The 19236-nt window shown below is 57.3% G+C and overlaps 1 protein-coding gene across 3 annotated transcripts in view; it reads left to right on the top strand.

Moving 5' to 3' along the window:
- CLEC18C (C-type lectin domain family 18 member C) overlaps window positions 1–19236 on the top strand; it is a 271662-nt gene that overhangs the window by 14275 nt on the left and 238151 nt on the right. For 2 of the 3 annotated variants that reach the window (XR_007769266.1, XR_007769267.1), the window contains exons 7-12: window positions 6010–6102; window positions 7889–7995; window positions 9903–10032; window positions 11415–11511; window positions 12675–12766; window positions 14303–18056. Coding sequence is in view for 1 of the 3 variants with exons in the window: in XM_050922416.1 (XP_050778373.1) it covers window positions 6010–6102; window positions 7889–7995; window positions 9903–10032; window positions 11415–11511; window positions 12675–12766; window positions 14303–14340 (557 nt within the window). In the remaining 2 variants the exon portion in view is untranslated. Of the gene's footprint in view, window positions 1–6009; window positions 6103–7888; window positions 7996–9902; window positions 10033–11414; window positions 11512–12674; window positions 12767–14302; window positions 18712–19236 lie in introns of those variants that run through there. The other variant, XM_050922416.1, reaches the window with a different exon arrangement.

The raw sequence follows: 19236 nt of genomic DNA, 5'->3' as shown, positions 1-19236 counted from the left end.
GCCCCTTCCTGCTCCCTGGATACGTCTCTGCCACAATACAAAACCCACGGCAGCAAGTCTGAGCCCAGATCAGTGTAGCCGTTCCCACTTGGGCTGGAGCCTGGGCTCCGAGATACCCACACACACACCCATGAATCCGGGCTCCAGCCCAGACAGGCACGTCCTGTCACGGACTCACAGGACTCGTGCTCTCTCTCAGCTCTGTACGGTCCCTGGGGGGAACCCCTTCAGTGCGACAGCCCTTCTCGGGGGTCCACTCTCGGGGGTTTAGCAATAGGCCTCTCCATGTCCTGGAACTGCAGCTCTCTGAGCCTTCATCAGCCTGTCTCTCACCATGGGCCCCCTCAGCAACTGGAGTCCACTCGCTCTGGACCCCTGGGGCCTCCTTACCCAGAGGGCATCAGAGTGACTCTCAGCCAGTGTAAAACAGGAGGGTTTATTCAGTGTCTGAACCCAGCACAGGAAACTCTCAGGGCCTCAGGCCTGGCCTCCTTCACCACAGTACATCTAAGTCTATCCCGGATCCAGGGGGACCCTGGCTGCTCTCTCTCTCTAGTCCAGCAGCCCCCTCCTTCCAGCCGATCATCCATATATATCATCTCCCCCAACAGCTCCTCCCCTGTCCTTTGTCTTCCATCCCAGGTAAACAGGTCACTGGGGCTCTCTCTCCTTCATCCTCTGTTCCCCCTCTGGCTGGAACTGGTTGGTCAGGTCATCGGAGTCCTCTCTCCTCAGGCCAGGTTAGGGGGAGGGATCGCTCCGTGGTTTGAGCATTGGCCTGCTAAAGCCAGGGTTGTGAGCTCAATCCTTGAGAGGGCAATTTAGGGAACTGGGGTAAAAATCTGGGGATTGGTCCTGCTTTGAGCAGGGGGTTGGACTAGATGACCTCCTGAGGTCCCTTCCAACCCTGATATTCTATGATTCTATGATTTAGCCCTTTGTCCTCCCACTGGCCAGAACCAGCTGTCTTCCAAGCTGAGCTGAGCCTCTCAGTCACCAGTCACTGGGGTACCCCCATCTCCACGCCGTTGTCCGGGGGTCCCGGCTGCCAGGCGAGGTCACACCTGGTCCTCTGCAACAACAAACCCTCTCCCTCCACCTTGTTAAACATGCAGCACGCAGGGAAACTGAGGCACGCACACACTATTCATGTAAAACACTACAAAAATCCCACGGGGAGGCCCCAGGCTCGATGAGGCTGGATCACCCCTAACACCAGCTTGTCACTGGTCTCTCTTTCTGGATCCCAGGCTTTTCCCCTGGTGACTGTGAACGGGAGACACCTCCTCTCCCCCCATGGGCAGCTAGATTAGTGAGTCCAGGCCCGGCTGCTGGTATGAACGCAGCCCCTCTGATCTCTGCTGGCAGGCAGGGGTTAGCTGGTCATAGAGGGGAAGTTATTCCAGCAGAGCGTCGGCTCCTGGCTTAGGAGAGAGATTCCCTTTCCCCTTCTCCTTCCTCTGCCCCCACACCCCCGCAACGTACAGCTCCAGTATGTCCAGGTGGTACAGTCGCCCAATTGGGCAGCTCCAGCACATGACTCACCTCCTTCAGCTGGTTGCTGATTTCCCAGGGTTCTCCCCAGGCTCTTCACACTGAGCTGAGATCCCTCTTCCAGTCCCCGATCAGGCACGTTGTCGTACCAGCCGTTTCGCAGTTCCTGGGCCCCAGCTAGGTTCTTCCTGGCCAAACCCATGAGCTCAAGGAGCTTTCCCCAGAACGATAGTTCAGAATCCACCACCGATTCCCCATTTGTTTCTCATCAGCTCCAGGGGTCCCCTCCCTCTCCTTCCATGCACCAGCTCAGAAGGGTGGACCCCTGGGAATTTCCGGGGCAGTAAATGTTCTGCAGCAGCTCTCACCGGGTGCGCTGAACTCCCTGATATTTAGAAGAAGGGGCGACCGCCCCAGTGGTACTTCTGGGGGACCACCAGCCTTCTGATCCCCCAAGGGTCAGTTCTCCCCTGGAGAGCCCTTTCCTGGTACCGGGTCCTTTCTCTCACCTGGATCCTTCCCTGTGATCCTTCCCCAGGATCTTGCAACACCTGCTTCTTCCAGGCGGGATCTTTCTGCCGCTAGGTCTGGAATTCAGCTGCTGTGCCTTAGTTTCCCCCTTGGTCTCAGCCCTGTTAAGCCCTGTCCCTGGCAACTCCCTTCCCTGCACTGGAGGTTCCACACCCCCCTGTTGGATGGATTGCTGGTGCCAGGCCAAGTGCCCCTCCCTGACCTCAGCCACAGGCAAAGACCAGGGCACGATCTGGCCAGTTCTTCAGTCCATCCTCCATCAGCACCTCTGCAAGGAGCTGATCCTGCACCAACCTCTTTGGGGCCCCCATTCAGATGTATCCTCACTACAAGATCTTAACTGGGGGTTCGGCCACACCCAGCACCCATGTCCCAGTGAGGGCAGGGAGCGAGCCCATTGCTTTGGCTGCCGCATCAGAGCCACCTTGATCCACCTCTCCTCAGTGCGGGGCTGATGTCCCACTCAGCTCCAGGGGCCTGGCTGCAGACTCGAGCCTCGGAGATCTTCCCTTGTGCTACTAGCCAAGGGGGACTTCCCCTCCTCGCCGCCGGGGCCATTCACAGGCTCACTGGCTCCTTCCAGTCTCTGGGTTCGGATCTTTGGCTGTTACTGGCACGGTGTCTGGATCCTGTCTTAAACAGACACAGTCGCTTCCCAAGAGTACGTCAAAGCTAATGTGCTGAAGGACCCTGGCTACCAGCCCCCCCATTCTTTCTGTGTCTCTGTCTGCACAGGAGCTGAATGGCTGCCATTGGGAAGCTTTCCCCAAGTTACGCGGCCTCTCAGCAGCTGGTGAGGTTGCCACACCCACAAGAGTCTCTGTCCCAGAATCTCTTCACTCCGTGAATGTCTCCCCATTGACCCCACCTGCCACTCTCCCTGGGGATCACAGGGGCCTGATCCCAGGGGGTACAAGCAGACATATCTGCTGGGCTTGGAGGGAAGCCCGTCTGCCACTCCTTCCTGGCCAGCTTTGCCCCAGGAGCTGGCTGGGTGACCGCTTCCTCTGAAGGGACAGACACACAGCTCCCTCTCCGAGCCTGCATTACCAGCTGTCTTCCCGTCACCTATTAACCCTTCAAGGGGTCTCTTGGGCAAAAATTTCCTGTGTCTTTGAGCATGACACCACCTTGCATCCTTTTGCCCACAATAATGACATCTCAGGTCCCACAGGTCCCATGGAAGGGGTCTGCCTTCTCCGGCATTTCTGGGCTTCCTAGAGTCTCACCTCTGAGAGGTCTCTGGGAGACTCCCCCTCCAAGTCCCTGATGTGGGTCTCTGTCCCACACCCCATCTGCTGTCCTTAACCTCAAGTCTGCCAACGTACCTGCACTTTGCAGGGCTTTGGGCTTTTGAGGGCAGATGTCCTACAGCTGCCCCAATCCAACCAGATTATACACGTTCTCTGCAGAAGTGGCCCCGCACCCTTTCCCCCCTTGCTGAGAGATTTTCCCAACAGGGTGGTGATTTCCTTGTACGTGGTGCCCAGGCTTCTCGTACACCCTGGAATCTTTTCCTATCTGTCTCAGGGGTCCATTCAAAAGAAAGCAGCAAAGCCTGTTTGAACCTTCATAGTCTCCAGTTTCTGCACTGTCCATTTGGCTGAACACCCCTGTGGCCTTGGGACCAAGCAGGGGGGTAAGACAGCTGTGCCTGTCCGCAGGGTCAGTCTGGTTCAAATCACCAGCCTTCTCCCAGGCCGGGAGGTCAGGACCGATAGCCCTCCCCGTTACACCGGGCACACTTTGGAATCTGGGCTTCTTGCCAAACAGGCATCTTGGGGTCCTTACCCACTTACCCCACCACAAGTCCTCTTGACCTCTCTCTCCTCCAGCTCCAATTCATGTTTTTGCTGCCCTGAGCAAGTTGCTAGCCTCCGCTCCTCCGGCTCCAGCTCCTTCACTCTCAGCTCCGGTTTCCATCTCTTCACCTCCACTGGGGGGAATCCAGGCTGGGGAACCGTACCCTCCTGCTACTCCCAGGTTCTCTGGGCATCCCGGAAGCCCCGCTGGGATCTGGAACTTGTTCCGTGAACTGGTCACTCTCTACCAGCCGGGCAATCAGCTGCTCCCAGGTGAGCCTCACAACGCTCTGCCCTCTTTCCCTGCACAGATGTGGGGAGGGTTGTAGGCCATTTCTGCACTGGTTCCTTCAATTCCCTTGTTTTATTGCTGGCAGCCACTCACTGCAAAGTGCCTGTGCTCGCAGCCAACTGTCTACAGGGTGCATCCGCCAACCATCCTCTGCTACCACGTTGTCACGAACTCACAGGGCTTGCACTCACGGCTCTGTATGGTCCCTGGGAGGAATCCCCTTCAGTGTGACAGTCCTTCTCGGGGGGGTTGAGCCTTCAGGCCTGCACAGCTGTTTCTCACCAGGGACCCTTTCAGGGCTTCCACTCTCTCTGGACCCTCAGGGCCTCCACTCCCAGAGGGAATAGTGCAACCCTGATATCTAGACCAGAGCAACTCTCAGGCAGCGTAAAACAGGAGGGTTTATTGAATGTCTGAACACAGCGTAGGAAACTCTCCAGGCCCTTGGGCCTAGCAGCCCTCAGCACAGTACATCTAGGTCTCTCCTGCATCCAGGTGGGCTCCGGCTGATCTCTCTGTCCTGTCCAGCCACCAATCATCCTATATCATCCCCCAACAGCTCCTTTGTCCTCTGTCTTCTGTCCCAGGTAAACAGGTCACTGGGGCCCTCTCCTCTCCGTCCTCTGTAACAACCCATCTCCCACCACCTTCTTAAACATGCAGCACACAGGGAAACTGAGGCACACACACACTATTCATGTCTACACTGCTATAAGCCCTACAGTCTGAGCCCCGCAAACCTGAGTCAGTTGACTCCAGGTCTGGGACTCGCAGCTGTGGGTCTTGCCTTGCAGGGTAGAGGTACCCTCTGTGGCTCCCAGCATGTAGGTGACTATTCCTAAATAACCCTCCCCTGGAATGGCTCAGGACTGATACTGCCCCATGCTGGTGGCTGCATCTGAGTATGAGGACTGGGTCCCAGGGACCCATCACTGCTGGCCACATGAGGGCCAATGTAGGATCCGACACTGAGGAAAAGAATGCGGCCTGTGGGGCACATGAGAATGCAGAGCAAATACACACCTAGATCCCAGCAGATCCCAAATTCCCTGGGCCCTGTTCGAAGCTTCCCAATCTGCAGACCAATCGGCTCATTTCCCATCCACAGTGGGCGCAAAGGATGGAAATATGGCTTGGGATGGAAATCCAGGCTCAGCTTTGACTATGGAGTGGCTACCACTGCCTCCATCATGCTGTGTGCATGCATGTCCTTTGCGGGGAGGGGGGTGTGTGCGGGTGTGCGCGCACTCATGTGGGGTGTGTGTCCCTTGCTGTGTGCATGTGTGTCCTTTGCAGGATTTGTGTGTGTGTGTGTGTGTGTGCCCATGCAGTGTGTGGGTGTGCGCACCCATGCTGGGGGGTGTCTGTGTCCCATGCGGGGTGTGTATGTATGTGTGTGTGTGTGTCTCATGCGGGGTGTGTGTGTGTGTCCTATGCGGCGGTGGGTGGGTGTCCTATGCGGGGTGTGTGTGTGTGTCCCATGCAGAGGTGGGTGGGTGTCCTATGTGGTGGGTGCGTGTGCATGGCCCATGCAGTGTGTGTGCGTGTATGTAGGCATGAGAGTGCACATGGCTCATACAGTGTGTATGTCCCATGAAATATGTGTGTGCGCACATGACTCATGCAGGATGTGTGTTCCGTCCCCCACAGGCAGTGTGTGTTTGTGTGTCCCATACAGTGTATGTGTGCAGACGTGCGTGACCCATGCAGGCTGTGTCCCCCATGCAGTGTCACTGTCATGCACCCGTGTGCGTTGCAGAGCCTGCAGTTATGTCTGTGGTGCTTGCCGAGGTGTATAAGAGCTTGCGCTGGCTCCACTGGGACGCTGCCGGGGGGCTGGGGAGCCAGCACCAGGCCAGGCTGCAGACTAACTGCCCATTTTTCTTCCAGTGAAGTGCAGCATCCAGTGTCTCCACGGGAGGTTCAGGGAGGAGGAATGTTCCTGCCTCTGTGACATCGGCTATGGCGGAGCGGAGTGTGGTAGTGAGTCCGGCTCAGTCACGTATGCCCCAGCTGCTGCAGGGGTGGGCAGTTCGCCTGCGTCCTCTGGAAAGGGACAGCTGCAGTCCCAGCCCGGTGCAGCCCCCACACTCTCTGTCCCCTCCCAGGCTGCACCCAGAGGCCATTCCAGGCTGGGCACCGGCAGCGCATGGCGCTGCCAAGCTGGCTGCTGACCATTTCACAAGCTGGTCGCTAAAGGAGGCTGCAGTTCAGCACTCGGCCTCTGTTTTCAGCACTCGGCCCCTTTGCTGGGGGTCCTGAGCTCCCTGGGGGCCCAGGACTCCAGACAGCTAGGTCGTGGCATCAGTTGTGCCCCTTTGTGGTTCTTTAGATGTCTTCAATCCCAGGCTGAGCAAATGACATCCATTGCACCCCGTGTCGGGCAGAGTCCGGGACTGGTGGGGTGTGGGGGGCCTGCCCATATTCATCATCGGGTACATATGGCTGTAGCCATGGCTTTGCCCCTGAGTTCAAACTCATTTTCAGTGGCTGTTTATAATCAGCCCCCGCGCCAAGAGCGGCCAGGGCCAGACGTGGATCCTGGCAGACGTCCCCCTGGCCCAGGCAGAGGGGTTCCAATGGGTTCCCTACGTGGCTAGGGTTACGAGGGTAGCAGATCCTAGAATGGGGCAGGCTGGTGCTGGCAGGGGGAATAGCCTAGGATTGCGCCGTATGCTCTCCAATGCGTGGCTAGGTGAGCACAGAATTACTCCAGGAATGGGGTCCTTGCTGCATGCTGCTCTTGTCTTGTTGGCATCAATGCACTGCCAGACTTGGGCCCCTCCCTGGGCCCGATCGCCCAGGCCAGCACCTTGTGTCGCAGTTTGCCTGGCTGCATGGGTGAGTGTTAAATGCCCCCGGTTCGCTCCGCACTTTGCAAAGGAGTAAATGACTCCGAGGGAGGGGGTGCCCCTGCTGTGCAGCAAGGGGGCTGGTTGGTTGTAATTTGTTGCTCATCTGCCCGTCCCTCCCAGTTCTGGAGATGGCTGCATAGTCTCACCTCCTGTCTCCCTCCCGGTCCCAACTGCTGGCTAGCAATGAGACCAAGTTGCAGATGTGATGCTCCCCAGCTGAGGCTGGACCTGCTCGGGCTAGTTGGCCCATCGCTGGCCGGGTCAGAGGCGGAAGATCTTGATGCCATTCAATGTATGTTTGGGACCAGCGAGACTGGGGCAGTGCCCTATGGGAACCCCAGGTCTCTGTGCAGGTGGCGTTGGGGGTGAGGGCAGAGCTGAACAACATAGTCCAGGGGATACGTGCTGCTGTTAAATGAACCCCCCTGGCTGCCCAACGGCAGGGGCTGAATGGTGCCACACTTATGGGGAGTATGAACAAACTTCCCCCAAACATCTGACTACCAGTGCGGGCTCCTTTAAGAGGTGCTGACCTGCCTGATGCAAAGGCTGCTGGGCCGGAGTAATGCCTGGTGTAAGAGTGACGCCCTGTGGGGAGACCTAGGCAGTGCATGATCCTAAGCCTTCTGGTTCCATTTCCTGCACCCCTGGCTTGCTGGGCTGAGGAGAGTTACCGGGAGGGTCACATGTTCCTGTAGGTTTCATCATATGACATAATCTTTCATTAAAGTTTAATCTGTAATTGCTAGAGGCTGCAGGCCAGTTCTGGAGGGTTGGCAACCCTAGTTACAGGTGAGAGCCTGCCTGCTGAGTGACCGGACTGGCACGTGTAGAGGGCTCTGCTTTCTCTCCTGCAGGCAGAGTCCCTGGGGGTTAAAGCAGGGACTGATCCTTCCCTCTCTCTCCTCTCACAGTGAAGGTTCAGTTCCCTTTCCACACCTGCGACCTGAGGATAGACGGGGACTGCTTCATGGTTTCCTCTGAGGCAGACACGTACTATGGAGCCAAAATAAAATGCCAGGTAACCCATGTGCTGCAGGCAAGACCCAGTTCCTAGAGAGAGCCAGAAACCAGGGCTAGACCCTGCTCCTTCCAGTCCTAAAACACAAGCCACAACTGCTTGAACTAAAGGAGAGCTCCTGAGCTGCTAGGAGTAGTAGGTCTCTTACCTTTTCTGTGGGGTGTCCAGTAGAGGGCAGCCTCACTCACTCATGCACACAGAGCTAAAGCGTTGCTTAGGAAGCCACATTCAATAATATTTCAGTCTGGGGACAGGGGAATGAAATCCAGGCTGGGATTCACCTGCACAGCACTGGAGCTTATGCTAACACACTTTGGGGAGGGGGCTTCCCTCTTTCCCACCAGTCCTGCGGTCTCTTCAGTCCCCAAGGCCCCACGTTTTATAAGAAACGCAGGGATCTGGATTCACTCGGGACCCCAGGCAGTCTCCAGCGGCTCCTCGGAACCACTGCATGGCACGGGCCGAGCGCGTGGTGGGCACCATACGAACTGTGGTGGTTTCTGAATTGCTGGATTGTGAGCAAATGTTACCCGATGCCCCTGGGCGGATGAAAGAGACCAGGGTGCAGGCAACATGGCCCGCTGGTCACGGCTGGGCTGTGTCCACACGCTAAGGACAGCCACCAGGCATGGGGATGGGAGCAATCGCCGAGGTCAGTAAGAGCGAGGGTCAGAGCGAAGCTGGCTCGGAGGCTAGAGAACAAGCAGCAGGATGGGGTCTGGAGTCACAGTGGGCCAGACAGCCTGCTGGCCACCCTCCCAGGTCACATAGGGAGCATGGGCCAATCAGGGCGGTACTTTCCGCGGCGCCTGCTCTCTGCAGTGCTCCGGGGCTGTGGCTCTGGCTGGCCTGGTGGTGGTGTGGGAGTGGCAGCCGGCCCACGTTCTGTAGCCCCCGGTGCTAGTCCCATAGATCCTGACAGAAAGGCTTGAACCTGGGGCCTCTGGGTCCAACAGCCTCTGCAGTGTAGCTAAAAGAGCCCCCCTCGAGCCGGCTTGTTAATGGCTTTCTGTGGGGGGACAGCACGTCCTGGGAGCGGGGCTGGGTGTCACGAGCCACCCTGGCCTGCGGCGGCATTTCCAAGCTGATCATTGACCCTGGCGAGCTGCAGGGATAGGGCGCAGGACTGAAGATCTGCAAGAGCAGCTGGGTGCAGCACACAGCAAGATGCATCAGGCCAGCCCTTCACCCACCCCCAGGCTCTTGCCCCCGCTGGCCATTCCATTGATTTCACTCCTGAGTGGCCCCAGGGGGAGCGTCCAGTCTGGTTTGGCTGCCGCATGTCGCAGCCTGAGCCCTCTTCCATAGCAGGAGTTTGGGAGCGAACAGCCCAGGCCAGCTCCTGCCACAGCGCTGGAAGCTGAAAGCCACCTCATAGGTGGCTGGAAATTTCCTCTCCATTTGCAGGCAGGGTCTTGGCTTTGATCCCTCAGGCCAGTGTCCCGAGCGCTTCGTGCGCACCTGGCACAGGCAATAGACAGAGAGCACCAGCTCGGAGCCCCAGGGAGTTAATCTGCCCACAGAGGTGACAATCAGCTGGGAGAGCAAGTCTCGTGGAGTGGCTGTTCCATGAGAACAAAGCAAGCCAGCTTCTGGGCTCCCATGGGCCGTGTTCACGCTGGTGCAGCAGACTCAATGCTGGTGGGAGCTTTCTAGGGTGACCAGATTTTTCACATTTGCTGTCTGGTCACTCTAGAGCTTTCAGTCCCTTGTTCCCTGTGGAAGAGAAGATGCTGGGGAACTAGACTCCTCTGCCCGCCTGGAATGGATTCGGGTTACATGGGAGAAGTGCACAGATGGGGGACTGGCCCGTCTGGGTTGCAGGGTCTAAACTGTGGCTGAAGGGCAGGATTAGCCTGTTGTGCCGGCTGGATTGATTTGAGCTGTCTGGGTCTGATCCCCGGCAGGAGAAAGGAGCCGTGCTGGCCCAGATCACAAATCAGAAAGTGCAGGATATTCTGGCCTTTTACTTGGGGCGTTTGGAACCCACCAATGAGGTGACAGAGCCGGATTTTGAGACCCGGAACTTCTGGATCGGTGAGTGACGGCAGTTTTTGCTGCCGAAGAACAGCTGGGGCCCCAGGACTGGGACAGGACTTTCCAGAGGCAAGGAGGAGGTGAGCGCAGCCCTAGAGACCTTGCAGGCTGGGTCCCAGCCCGGAGGAAGGATGATGCAGTCTGTCCTAGCTCTGCTGGCAAAGAGTGCAAGGTGACCCTGGCGGGATCCCGAGGCAGGCGCAGAGCTCTGTGCTGTGTCCAAAGGCTGGAGTCCCGTCTTTCCAGCTTTGAAAAGTCCTCGCTCCGATTGTAGGGCAGCACGTAGGATACAGTAAGATCCAGCCCCGCTTTCCGGATCACATGCCCTAAGTCCTGGCATTTCCATAGAGTGTGTCATCGTCAAAGGGCTCTGCAGACAGGAGTTAATTAATGAACTCGGTTGCTGTTGTTTCCTAGGGGCTGGGTGCTCATGGGGCTGTTCTCCCTCAGGCTGCGGATGGAAGTGCTGCTGTCTGATCATCTTTAGTTCTTCCGCAGAGCATTAACCCTCCCCAGCCCCCCAGGAGGGAGGCATCTGTGTTTCACAACTGGGGAAACCAAGGCATTGCAGGGCTCCGACTTGCCAGACTTCACCCCAGGAGTTGGGATTAGAACTTAGGACATCTTGCCACCTCAGCCTGTAGGCACCTGCCCTCACTGTTGGGACTGGGTCGAAGTTACTCACTGACAGTCTGGGAGATGGTGGCTCAGCGGGAGAGGGGGCGTGGAGCGGAAAGGGTGTGTGAGCAGCAGAGACAGCTGCAGGAGTCTGACTCGGGTGGGAGGCCGGGAGCCCACACCCAACTACAGCTGCCTCACTGTGCCCTCCATGGGGCTGGCCTGTGGGGCATTCGCAATGCAATGCCCTCTGAGGGTGAGGGAGGTCGAAGTGGGGATGGGCCCCATCGCTCTAGGGGCCGGACACAGGGCACTGGTACCTAGCCCAGAGGCTGCCACGCAGCTTGCCAAGAGGCATTGAGCGAGCAGCCCCGGCTGTTTGAGTCAGCAGAGCCCACATGCGGCTTTGCAGTGCAGGCAAATTCAGAACTGGGAGTGTGATACAATCTTAACTTCCTGATGGCAGCAGGGACAGAACTGATTCCACTGCTCCAAAGTCACTTGAGCTAATGGAGAATCGCTGCTAGCAGCGTGGGGCTCGTGACACACAGCTCAGCAGCAGGGGCACGGATCCCTCGCGGTTCATGGCTCTGCAGTTGCTGTGCTGTTGGGGCTGCTGACTCACTTGGACAGCTCCTCAGCAGAGATGCAGCCAGTGGGGACCTGTGTGATAAGACTCAGACCCAGCGCTGTGGTGGTGCACGGCTGCCGCTGTGCCCGTGTGGACTGGAGCCCCAGGACATCCCCTGTGCTCTCTCGTTTAGGTCTGACCTATAAAACGTCCAAGGATTTGTTCCGCTGGGACACGGGCGCCCAGTACTCCTTCACCAGCTTTGCGTTTGGCCAGCCAGACAGCCAGCGGTAAGTGACCAGGGCAGGGGCACGGAGACCCATGGCCATCCTTCTGCTGCTCCCGCTCGGTCCCGAGGCCCAGTGACACAGAGCCCGCCAGCGGCACCTGTCAATATTTATTCGCTGTAGTGCAGGAGAACCTAGAAACACCAGTCATGGCCCAAGACTCCAGTGTATCAAGCTCTGTACGAACACAGAATAGCTGGTCCCTGCCCCAGATTTACAATCCTTGTATAGGGTCTCCTGCACCTCCTGCTCCCCTCCCAGGCGTGGGACCTCTGCCCTCTCTTCTCTGGGACCCCTGCACCTCCTGCTCCCCTCCCGGGCATGGGACCACTGTCCTCTCTTCTCTGGGACCCCTGCACCTCCTGCTCCCCTCCTGGGTGTGGGACCTCTGTCCTCTCTTCTCTGGGACCCCTGCACCTCCTGCTCTCCTCCCGGGCGTGGGACCACTGTCCTCTCTTCTCTGGGACCCCTGCACCTCCTGCTCCCCTCCTGGGCGTGGGACCTCTGTCCCCTCTTCTCTGGGACCCCTGCACCTCCTGCTCTCCTCGCAGGCATGGGACCACTGTCCTCTCTTCTCTGGGACCCCTGCACCTCCTGCTCCCCTCCCAGGTGTGGGACCACTGTCCTCTCTTCTCTGGGTCTCCTGCACCCCGTGCTCTCCTCCTGGACCTCGGACCACACTTCTTTATGCCCTAGGCTCCTGCACCCCCTGCTCCTCTCCCAGGCTTGGACAGCTCTCCTCTGCTCTGGGATTCCTGCACCCCCTCCTCCTATTCTGGGCCAGGACCTGCTCTCCTCTATGCTTGGGGACTCCTGCACCACGTGCTCCCATAGTCCCTTCCAGGCCTAGGACTGCTCTCCTCTTCTCTGGGACTCCTGCACCCCGTGCTCCCGTTCTGGGCCAGGAACTGCTCTCCTCTTCTCTGGGACTCCTGCACCCCGTGCTCCCGTTCTGGGCCAGGAACTGCTCTCCTCTTCTCTGGGACTCCTGCACCCTGTGCTCCCATTCTGGGCCAGGAACTGTTCTCCTCTGCTCTGGGATTCCTGCACCATGTGCACCCCTCCCAGGCCTTGGACTGCTCTCCTCTGCTCTGGGACTCCTGCATGTCCTGCTCCCATGCTCCCCTCCCAGGCCTGAGACCACTTTCCTCTGCTCTGTGTCTCAGGTTTGGGAACTGCGTTGAGCTCCAGGCATCGGCCGCCTTCAACTGGAACGACCAACGCTGCAAGACCCGAAACCGCTACATCTGCCAGTTTGGTGAGTGGCCCAGCTTCCCTCCTCTCTGCTCGCCCATAACCCGCTCTGCATGGAGAGGGGCATGCAGGCACTGAGCCAGCAGCTGCCTAGTGCTTGGGCAGGCCCTGTGCGCTGTGCTAGTGCACCTTAGCCCTGACCTGCAGCATGCCAGACAGCTCTGCCGATGCCCCTCGGTCCCCACATTCAGCCCCTGCTGGGCTCCCTACAGAGACGGCTCTGCCGAGGCCCTTCCACCCAAAGTGCCAGCCGTGGGCTCCCCATACACAGCCCCACCGGTGCCCCCCATCCCAACGTGCAGCCCCTGTCCTGGCTCCCTACACAGACGGCTCTGCCAAGGCCCTTCCACCAGCCGTGGGCTCCCCACACACAGCTCCGCCGATGCCCCCCAACGTGCAGCCCTGTCCTGGGCTCCTTGCACAGACAGCTCTGCCAAGGCCCTTCTGCCAGTCGTGGGCTCCCCACACACAGCCCCACTGGTGCCCCCCATCCCAACATGCAGCCCCTGTCCTGGGCTCCCAGCCTCACAGATCTGTCCCTCATCCCTGACTTGCAGCCCCCAGGTAACCCAGGTCTGGGTAACTCTAATTAGTGGTCTGGGCAGAGAATGAGCCACCTCTTACCCGTGGAATTGGTCCCTGCAAGAGGCCTGGTGGCCGGTCACCATGGAAGTAGTTTGCCCAGCTGCTGCCCTTCCTGTGCCCAGTCTGGTTAACAGGCCCTGGCCTTAGCCATCAACAATTCATTTCCAAGTTTTAAACCAGGCCTTCTCTGGGTCCGAACGGTGCCATGGGAACCGATCCCCATTGCCCAGGTCTGGACTGGTTGGCAGGAGGGTGAGCACGGCCGGGTGCTGGCTGGCACACACCTGCCGGTCTGTCCCCACTACCCAGTCTGTGTGCTAGCTAAGCTAGCTACGTGGTGCCCAATTACCATTTTATCTAGGGCAGCGGTTCTCAAACTGTGGGTCATGGCCCCATTTTCATGGGGTACTAGGGCTTGCTCAGGCTTGCTGGGGCTGGGGCCGAAGCCTGAGCCCCACCACCTGGGGCCGAAGCCTGAGGGCTCCCGCCCTGGGCAGTGGGGCTCAGGTTATAGCCCCCCCACCTGGGGCTGGAGCCCTTGAGCTTTGGATTTGCCCCCACCTCACAGGGCACTGGGGCTCGGGCTTTGGCCCCCCAGGCAACGCAGTGGGGCTCAAGCAGGCTCAGGCTTCGGTCCCCCCTCCTGGGGTCATGCAGTAATTTTTGTTGTCGGGGGGGTTGTGGTGCAATGAAGTTTGAGACCCCCTGACCTAGGGGTAATGTGTACATTGTGCCTCCTCTAGGGGTTAGTGCACATAAAGGATAACAGCCTACTATTGCTGCTAGCTCATGGGGTTAGCCCTCTGGCTCACCTAGTAAGGATCTGTGTTTTGGTGCTGCTGACATGCTGGGGTGGATGTGGGGATTTTGTCACTATGGGGCCTGGCTGGCTGGCAGTGGACTGCGACCGCCGACCTAGCAGGGTAGCACTAATGTTGGCTGGGATCCTTTGCAGCTCAGGAGCACATCTTCCTGTGGCAGCCCGAGCCCTGAGCCCTCACAGCTTCCAGCTGCTCAGCGGTGGGCACGACGTCGCCTCCAGCCCACACACGGCTTGAGAGAAAGAACCCGTTGCTGCTGTTCTGCCAGGTCCTCTACCGACCCCCTGGGCACTTGGCCCATCCCAGCCACGCTGACACCCCCCTGAGGGCCGGGGGCCGGAGGTGGCGCCAGGACCTGCCGAGTGCTCCGGAGACAGCGCTTCCAGGGCTGCCCTTCCAGACTGGAGCGGAGGCGTGAGGGGGCCCAGATCAACCTGCACAGCTGCTCCAGGGGCCCTGACTCCACCAGAGCCATCGCAGTCGAGCCAGGTGGAGGTCTCTGGGGTGCATCCCAGCCCCTTGCCCATGGAACAGCCCTGAGCTCCTGTAAAACAGCCACTCCCTCACACATGGCCGCCGGGGCAGAGGCAGCTGCTTCATGTCCCCACCCCCTTCCTCTGGGGCATGATGGCACGTCTGCACGGGGAGCCCCTCGCTTCTCCCGGCTGTGCCAGAGGGAGCAGGGCGCCCCCCAGTGATTCCCCCAGTCCATCGCTCCACGGCCCTGAGACGGAATAGGGCCAGCTTAGCGGACTCTGCGGGAGTCGCTGGTGGGAGCGGGCTGGGGAGCTGAGTGGCGCAGAGTCAGCCCTGGCAGAGCACCGCCAGCTCTAGGCAGGACAGTGGGTCCCCCCAAATCACAGCCGAGACACGCCCTGCGGAGAAGGCAGATGTGGCTGCTGGGTCTAGGACTCGGTGTCCAGTCGCTAGCCAGGGCCATCCCACCTCCCGCTGTAGCTGCAGGAGGCAGCCTTCCCCGGGCAGGCAGGTGCAGCGTGGCCACGCTCTCAGCCCCACGCCCCTTCGCTCTGCCAGTCGGCCCTGCCATGGCTCAGTGCTAACAAAGCTGGGTAGCTCCAGTACCAACCCGCTCTCAGCTCCCGAGGGCCTAGAGGCTTCTCTGTTCAGGCCTGTTCTTTCGCGCTGTGCAGCAGCTCTCTGGCCGGGGCACTGCCTAAGCGACATGAACTCAAGACCTGGGGCTGTTCTAATAAAGCTGGTCCCTGTCTCCAGCTGCGGGGCTGGCCCAGGTGAGCGGCTGGGAGCCACCTGCCTTGGCATGGAGCAAAAGGAAGAGAAAAATGGAGAGTGGTGAAAGCAAAAGCCAGGGGCCCTCCTCAGCCTGTCACCTGCTCCCTGCTGCAATCATCTCTCCTGCCACTTCCCACTGGCATCTTACACTGGGCTAGGGCCCCCCTCCTGCCTGCCATCCCAGGGCTCGGCTCGCCTTCTCCCTCAGCTGCTCTCATGCATTGTGGCTGGCCTAGATGGGCAAGGAGGGATAGCTTAGGGGTTTGAGTATTAGCCTGCTAAATCCAGGGTTCTGAGCTCAGCCCTTGAGGGGGCCATTTAGGGATCTGGGGCAAAAATCTGTCTGGGGATGGGTCCTGCTTTGGGCAGGGGGTTGGACTAGATGCCTCCTGTGATCCTATGAAGGAACTGTTCTGCCAAGAGCTGTATGTGGCTAGGTCCCCAGGGAATGGGAGGGTTGCAGATCTCAGCCCACATGGGAGATCATGAAGTGCCCTGCAAAGAAAAAGCAAGGGGGCTTGGGCCATTTTCTGCTGGGGGGAGGGTCTCTGCTTGGGTTTTATACTGGAAATTCAGAGCCTGTCTGGCCAGGCAGACTTGCAGGCAACTAGGGAGCTAGTGTAAACGAGGGAGGAAAAAACAAGGTTTAGTTCTTAGCACTGGATGGGCGTGTCTAGGATCAGGCCATGGTGCAAGGTGCTGTACATACACACAACAGAGACAGCCTCAGCCCTCAGGAGCTCATGGCCGAAGGATTTAAAACCACTGGTGTTTGCCACCAGCTGCAGTACTCACTGCCTTGGGAACATTTTGGAGAAACTGTTTTGGGAGAGATTCCACGCACACACAGCATATCCCCAGGGAATAGCCAGCAGCAACTCCAGCCAAGCTAACCCCGTCACCCGGCTATTTCAAAGCAGGAAAGGGCCGAAACCCAAACTAAACCCGCTGGCCCATTCCCTAGCCTAACAAAGCACCACCGGGCCACCAGTCCTGGGTTAGAACATCTGCTACAGGCCCCGTGAAAGGAGCTAACCGTGACGTCAGCATTAGTCCAGCCCAGCGCCTGGCCAGGGGTAGGATCCTGGGGATCCCGGGGTGGGGCACGTATATGAAGATGTTGTAAATAGGGGAAATTTTTTTCATCTGAAATTTTTTCCTCTCTGAAAAATGCAACTTCAGGTCAACTGAACCGTTTGGTGAATTCACGGTGAACTTGCCGAATCAGTCAGGGAAAAAGCCCCAAAACCTCGGCAAAGATTGCCAAAAACATCACAACATTTCCCCCACATCAACATGATTTTTAGATGAAATTTCCTTCAATGTTATTACAGAAAATTAAAAACCTTGTAAAAGGTTCAGAAAATAAATGAAACATTTTGTTTAGTCTGAAACAACCCCCAAACCTTTCCATTTTAGGTCACCCTCTATCCAGCCCCCCCGCCCCCGCAGCCAGGCTGCCCCCTGCATCGCTGCAAGGATTCAGGGCAAACACCAGCACTTCACCGTTTAGAACGTGCCGCACAAACGTTAACCAAATCATTCTCTGTCATTTCCATTGGGGGGGAGGTTGTACAGAGGACAGTGCAAAGGTGCCAGTGGAGGAACCCCACATGGGAGCAGGGGAGCACGCCCAAAGGAGCAGGGATCCTGTTGATCAGTAAAAACGCAGAAAAATACACGTGATGGGATCCCCCTGGGGTGCAGTCTGGGACTGTGGGACCACTGTGCCCCTGAACTCTCTCCAGCCTGGGCTGTCTCTCACAATACCTTGCTAGAGACCAGCAGCAAACCCCTCCAGGCGCTGTGATCACTCAGCACAACCACATGTGGAGACCAAATACCGAGCTACATTGCATGAATGCTCCCAGAGCCACTCATGAGTCACACAGAAAAAGGCATCAGAGCCAAATCCCCACACCAGCTCCCAGCACTGTACCCCAGGAATATACCATCTTGAACTGCTCAAGATGAGCAATGCAAATGTATTAATTGGTTCACCACTTCATCAATGGAAAGTGGATATACACCAGCCTTTGTACCCTGAGCAGATTTGCCCCACACTTCATACAAACTCACTGGTAAAGATAAACAATTAAACAAATTTATTAACTATAAAAGGTAGATTTTAATTGATATTAAGTGAGAGGCAAAAGTCAGAGTTAGTTACCAAAATAAAATAAAATATAAGCACACAGTCTAAACTCAGCCCTATTTAGTAATGTCTAAATGAAGCACAATTCTCATAACTTCCAGGCATTAATGATACACATCTATGGCCAGAGAAATGACTTTCGGCAGATCGTAACCTTTCCCCAATACCTTACAAGCCATGCTTTCTATGTAAGATCACGATTTCGTACAGATGAGGAATATGGGAGTTCCTGGCCGCTCCCCCAAGGTATAGAATGTCACAACACACAAAGGAAGATGTCAATGAATTGTTTCTCCTAGACCATTGTTCACTCTGTCCCACTAGCCCTTAGGGCAGCCTCCCACCTCTGTCCAGTGCAAACCCAGCTTCTGAGTGAGGAATCCAGCACTGCCGCCAGCCTTTAAAATACTCTGGTTAAAGGGACACGTTCTCCTAAGGCAGCAGAACAGTCCAGTGCTCACAGGGATGGGGGAGTAGGACCTGTAACAGGGGGCATCAGGATTTTTAATATCACCCTCTTGCGAAGCGTGATACTGCAGGGAAATGACCTGTGTGTGGACTGCAGATCGGAGCTGCTGACCCTACTGGCTGCCAATCCAGATTGGAGGTCCTGATCCGACACCCCATTCAGAGAATGGGAGTTTCCCCACTGGGCCCTGTAGCCACCAGAATGGTTTCTGACATGCTGGTCAGTGCGTCTGAGAGTGCAATGTGTGAGTCTCTTTAACAGGCCACAGCAGTGGTGAGAATAGATGGCTGCTGGCTCAGATCTCAGCAGCGGCCAGGTGCAGGACACAGAAAGCTAAGGCATGGTATGGCCCTGGCTCCGTATACCACAGGAGCCACATATTAGACAGGGTGATGATAACAACACCCAGCCCATGGCTAGCACTTTTCGTCAGCAGATCTCAAAGTACTTCACAAAGGGCGGCGGGGGGGGTGGGGGGGGGCGGCAATAGCCTTATCACAGGGGTCGGCAACCTTTCAGAAGTGCTGTGCCTAGTCTTCATTTAGTCACTCTAATTTCAGGTTTCGCGTACCAGTAATACATTTGAATGTTTTTAGAAGGTCTCTTTCTATAACTCTATAATATATAACTACACTATTGTATGTAAAGTAAATAAGGTTTTCAAAATGTTTAAGAATCTTCATTTAAAATTAAATTAAAATGCAGAGCCCCCCAGACTGGTGGCTAGGACCTGGCCACTGGGAGTGCCACTGAAAAATCAGCTTGTGTGCCGCCTTTGGCATGCATGCCATAGGTTGCCTACCCTGCCTTATCATTTTACACATGAGGAAACTGAGGCACCAGCAGAGCCAGGAACCAAAGCCTGCTCTCCCAAATCCTAGTGCAGAGCTCTAGCCACTCAGCCATGCTGCACCTTTCACTCCAGTTTCTCCTATAGCTACCTGCAAAGTGCAGGGTTTGGTGTAGATGCCCTGATGGGGTGCCCAGTTGGGAGGGCATTAACTCCTGCAAGAAATACATGGGCTCCTGCACTCAGGTCTTGCTGTTCCCCGCTGACATGGCCAACAAGGGGCAGTTTAGGCCAAGTGCACTGAGAGCTGAGATCACCCGCTGTCCACAGAAGGGGACAGCTGTTGGTCAGTAATTCCTTGGCCAGGATTAGAACCAGTGCACCAGAAGGGAAGAGCGCTCTG

This window comes from Gopherus flavomarginatus, chromosome 14 (assembly GCF_025201925.1).
Source record: "Gopherus flavomarginatus isolate rGopFla2 chromosome 14, rGopFla2.mat.asm, whole genome shotgun sequence".
Lineage (NCBI taxonomy): Eukaryota > Metazoa > Chordata > Testudines > Testudinidae > Gopherus > Gopherus flavomarginatus.
This window is presented reverse-complemented; position numbering and strand designations above follow the sequence as displayed.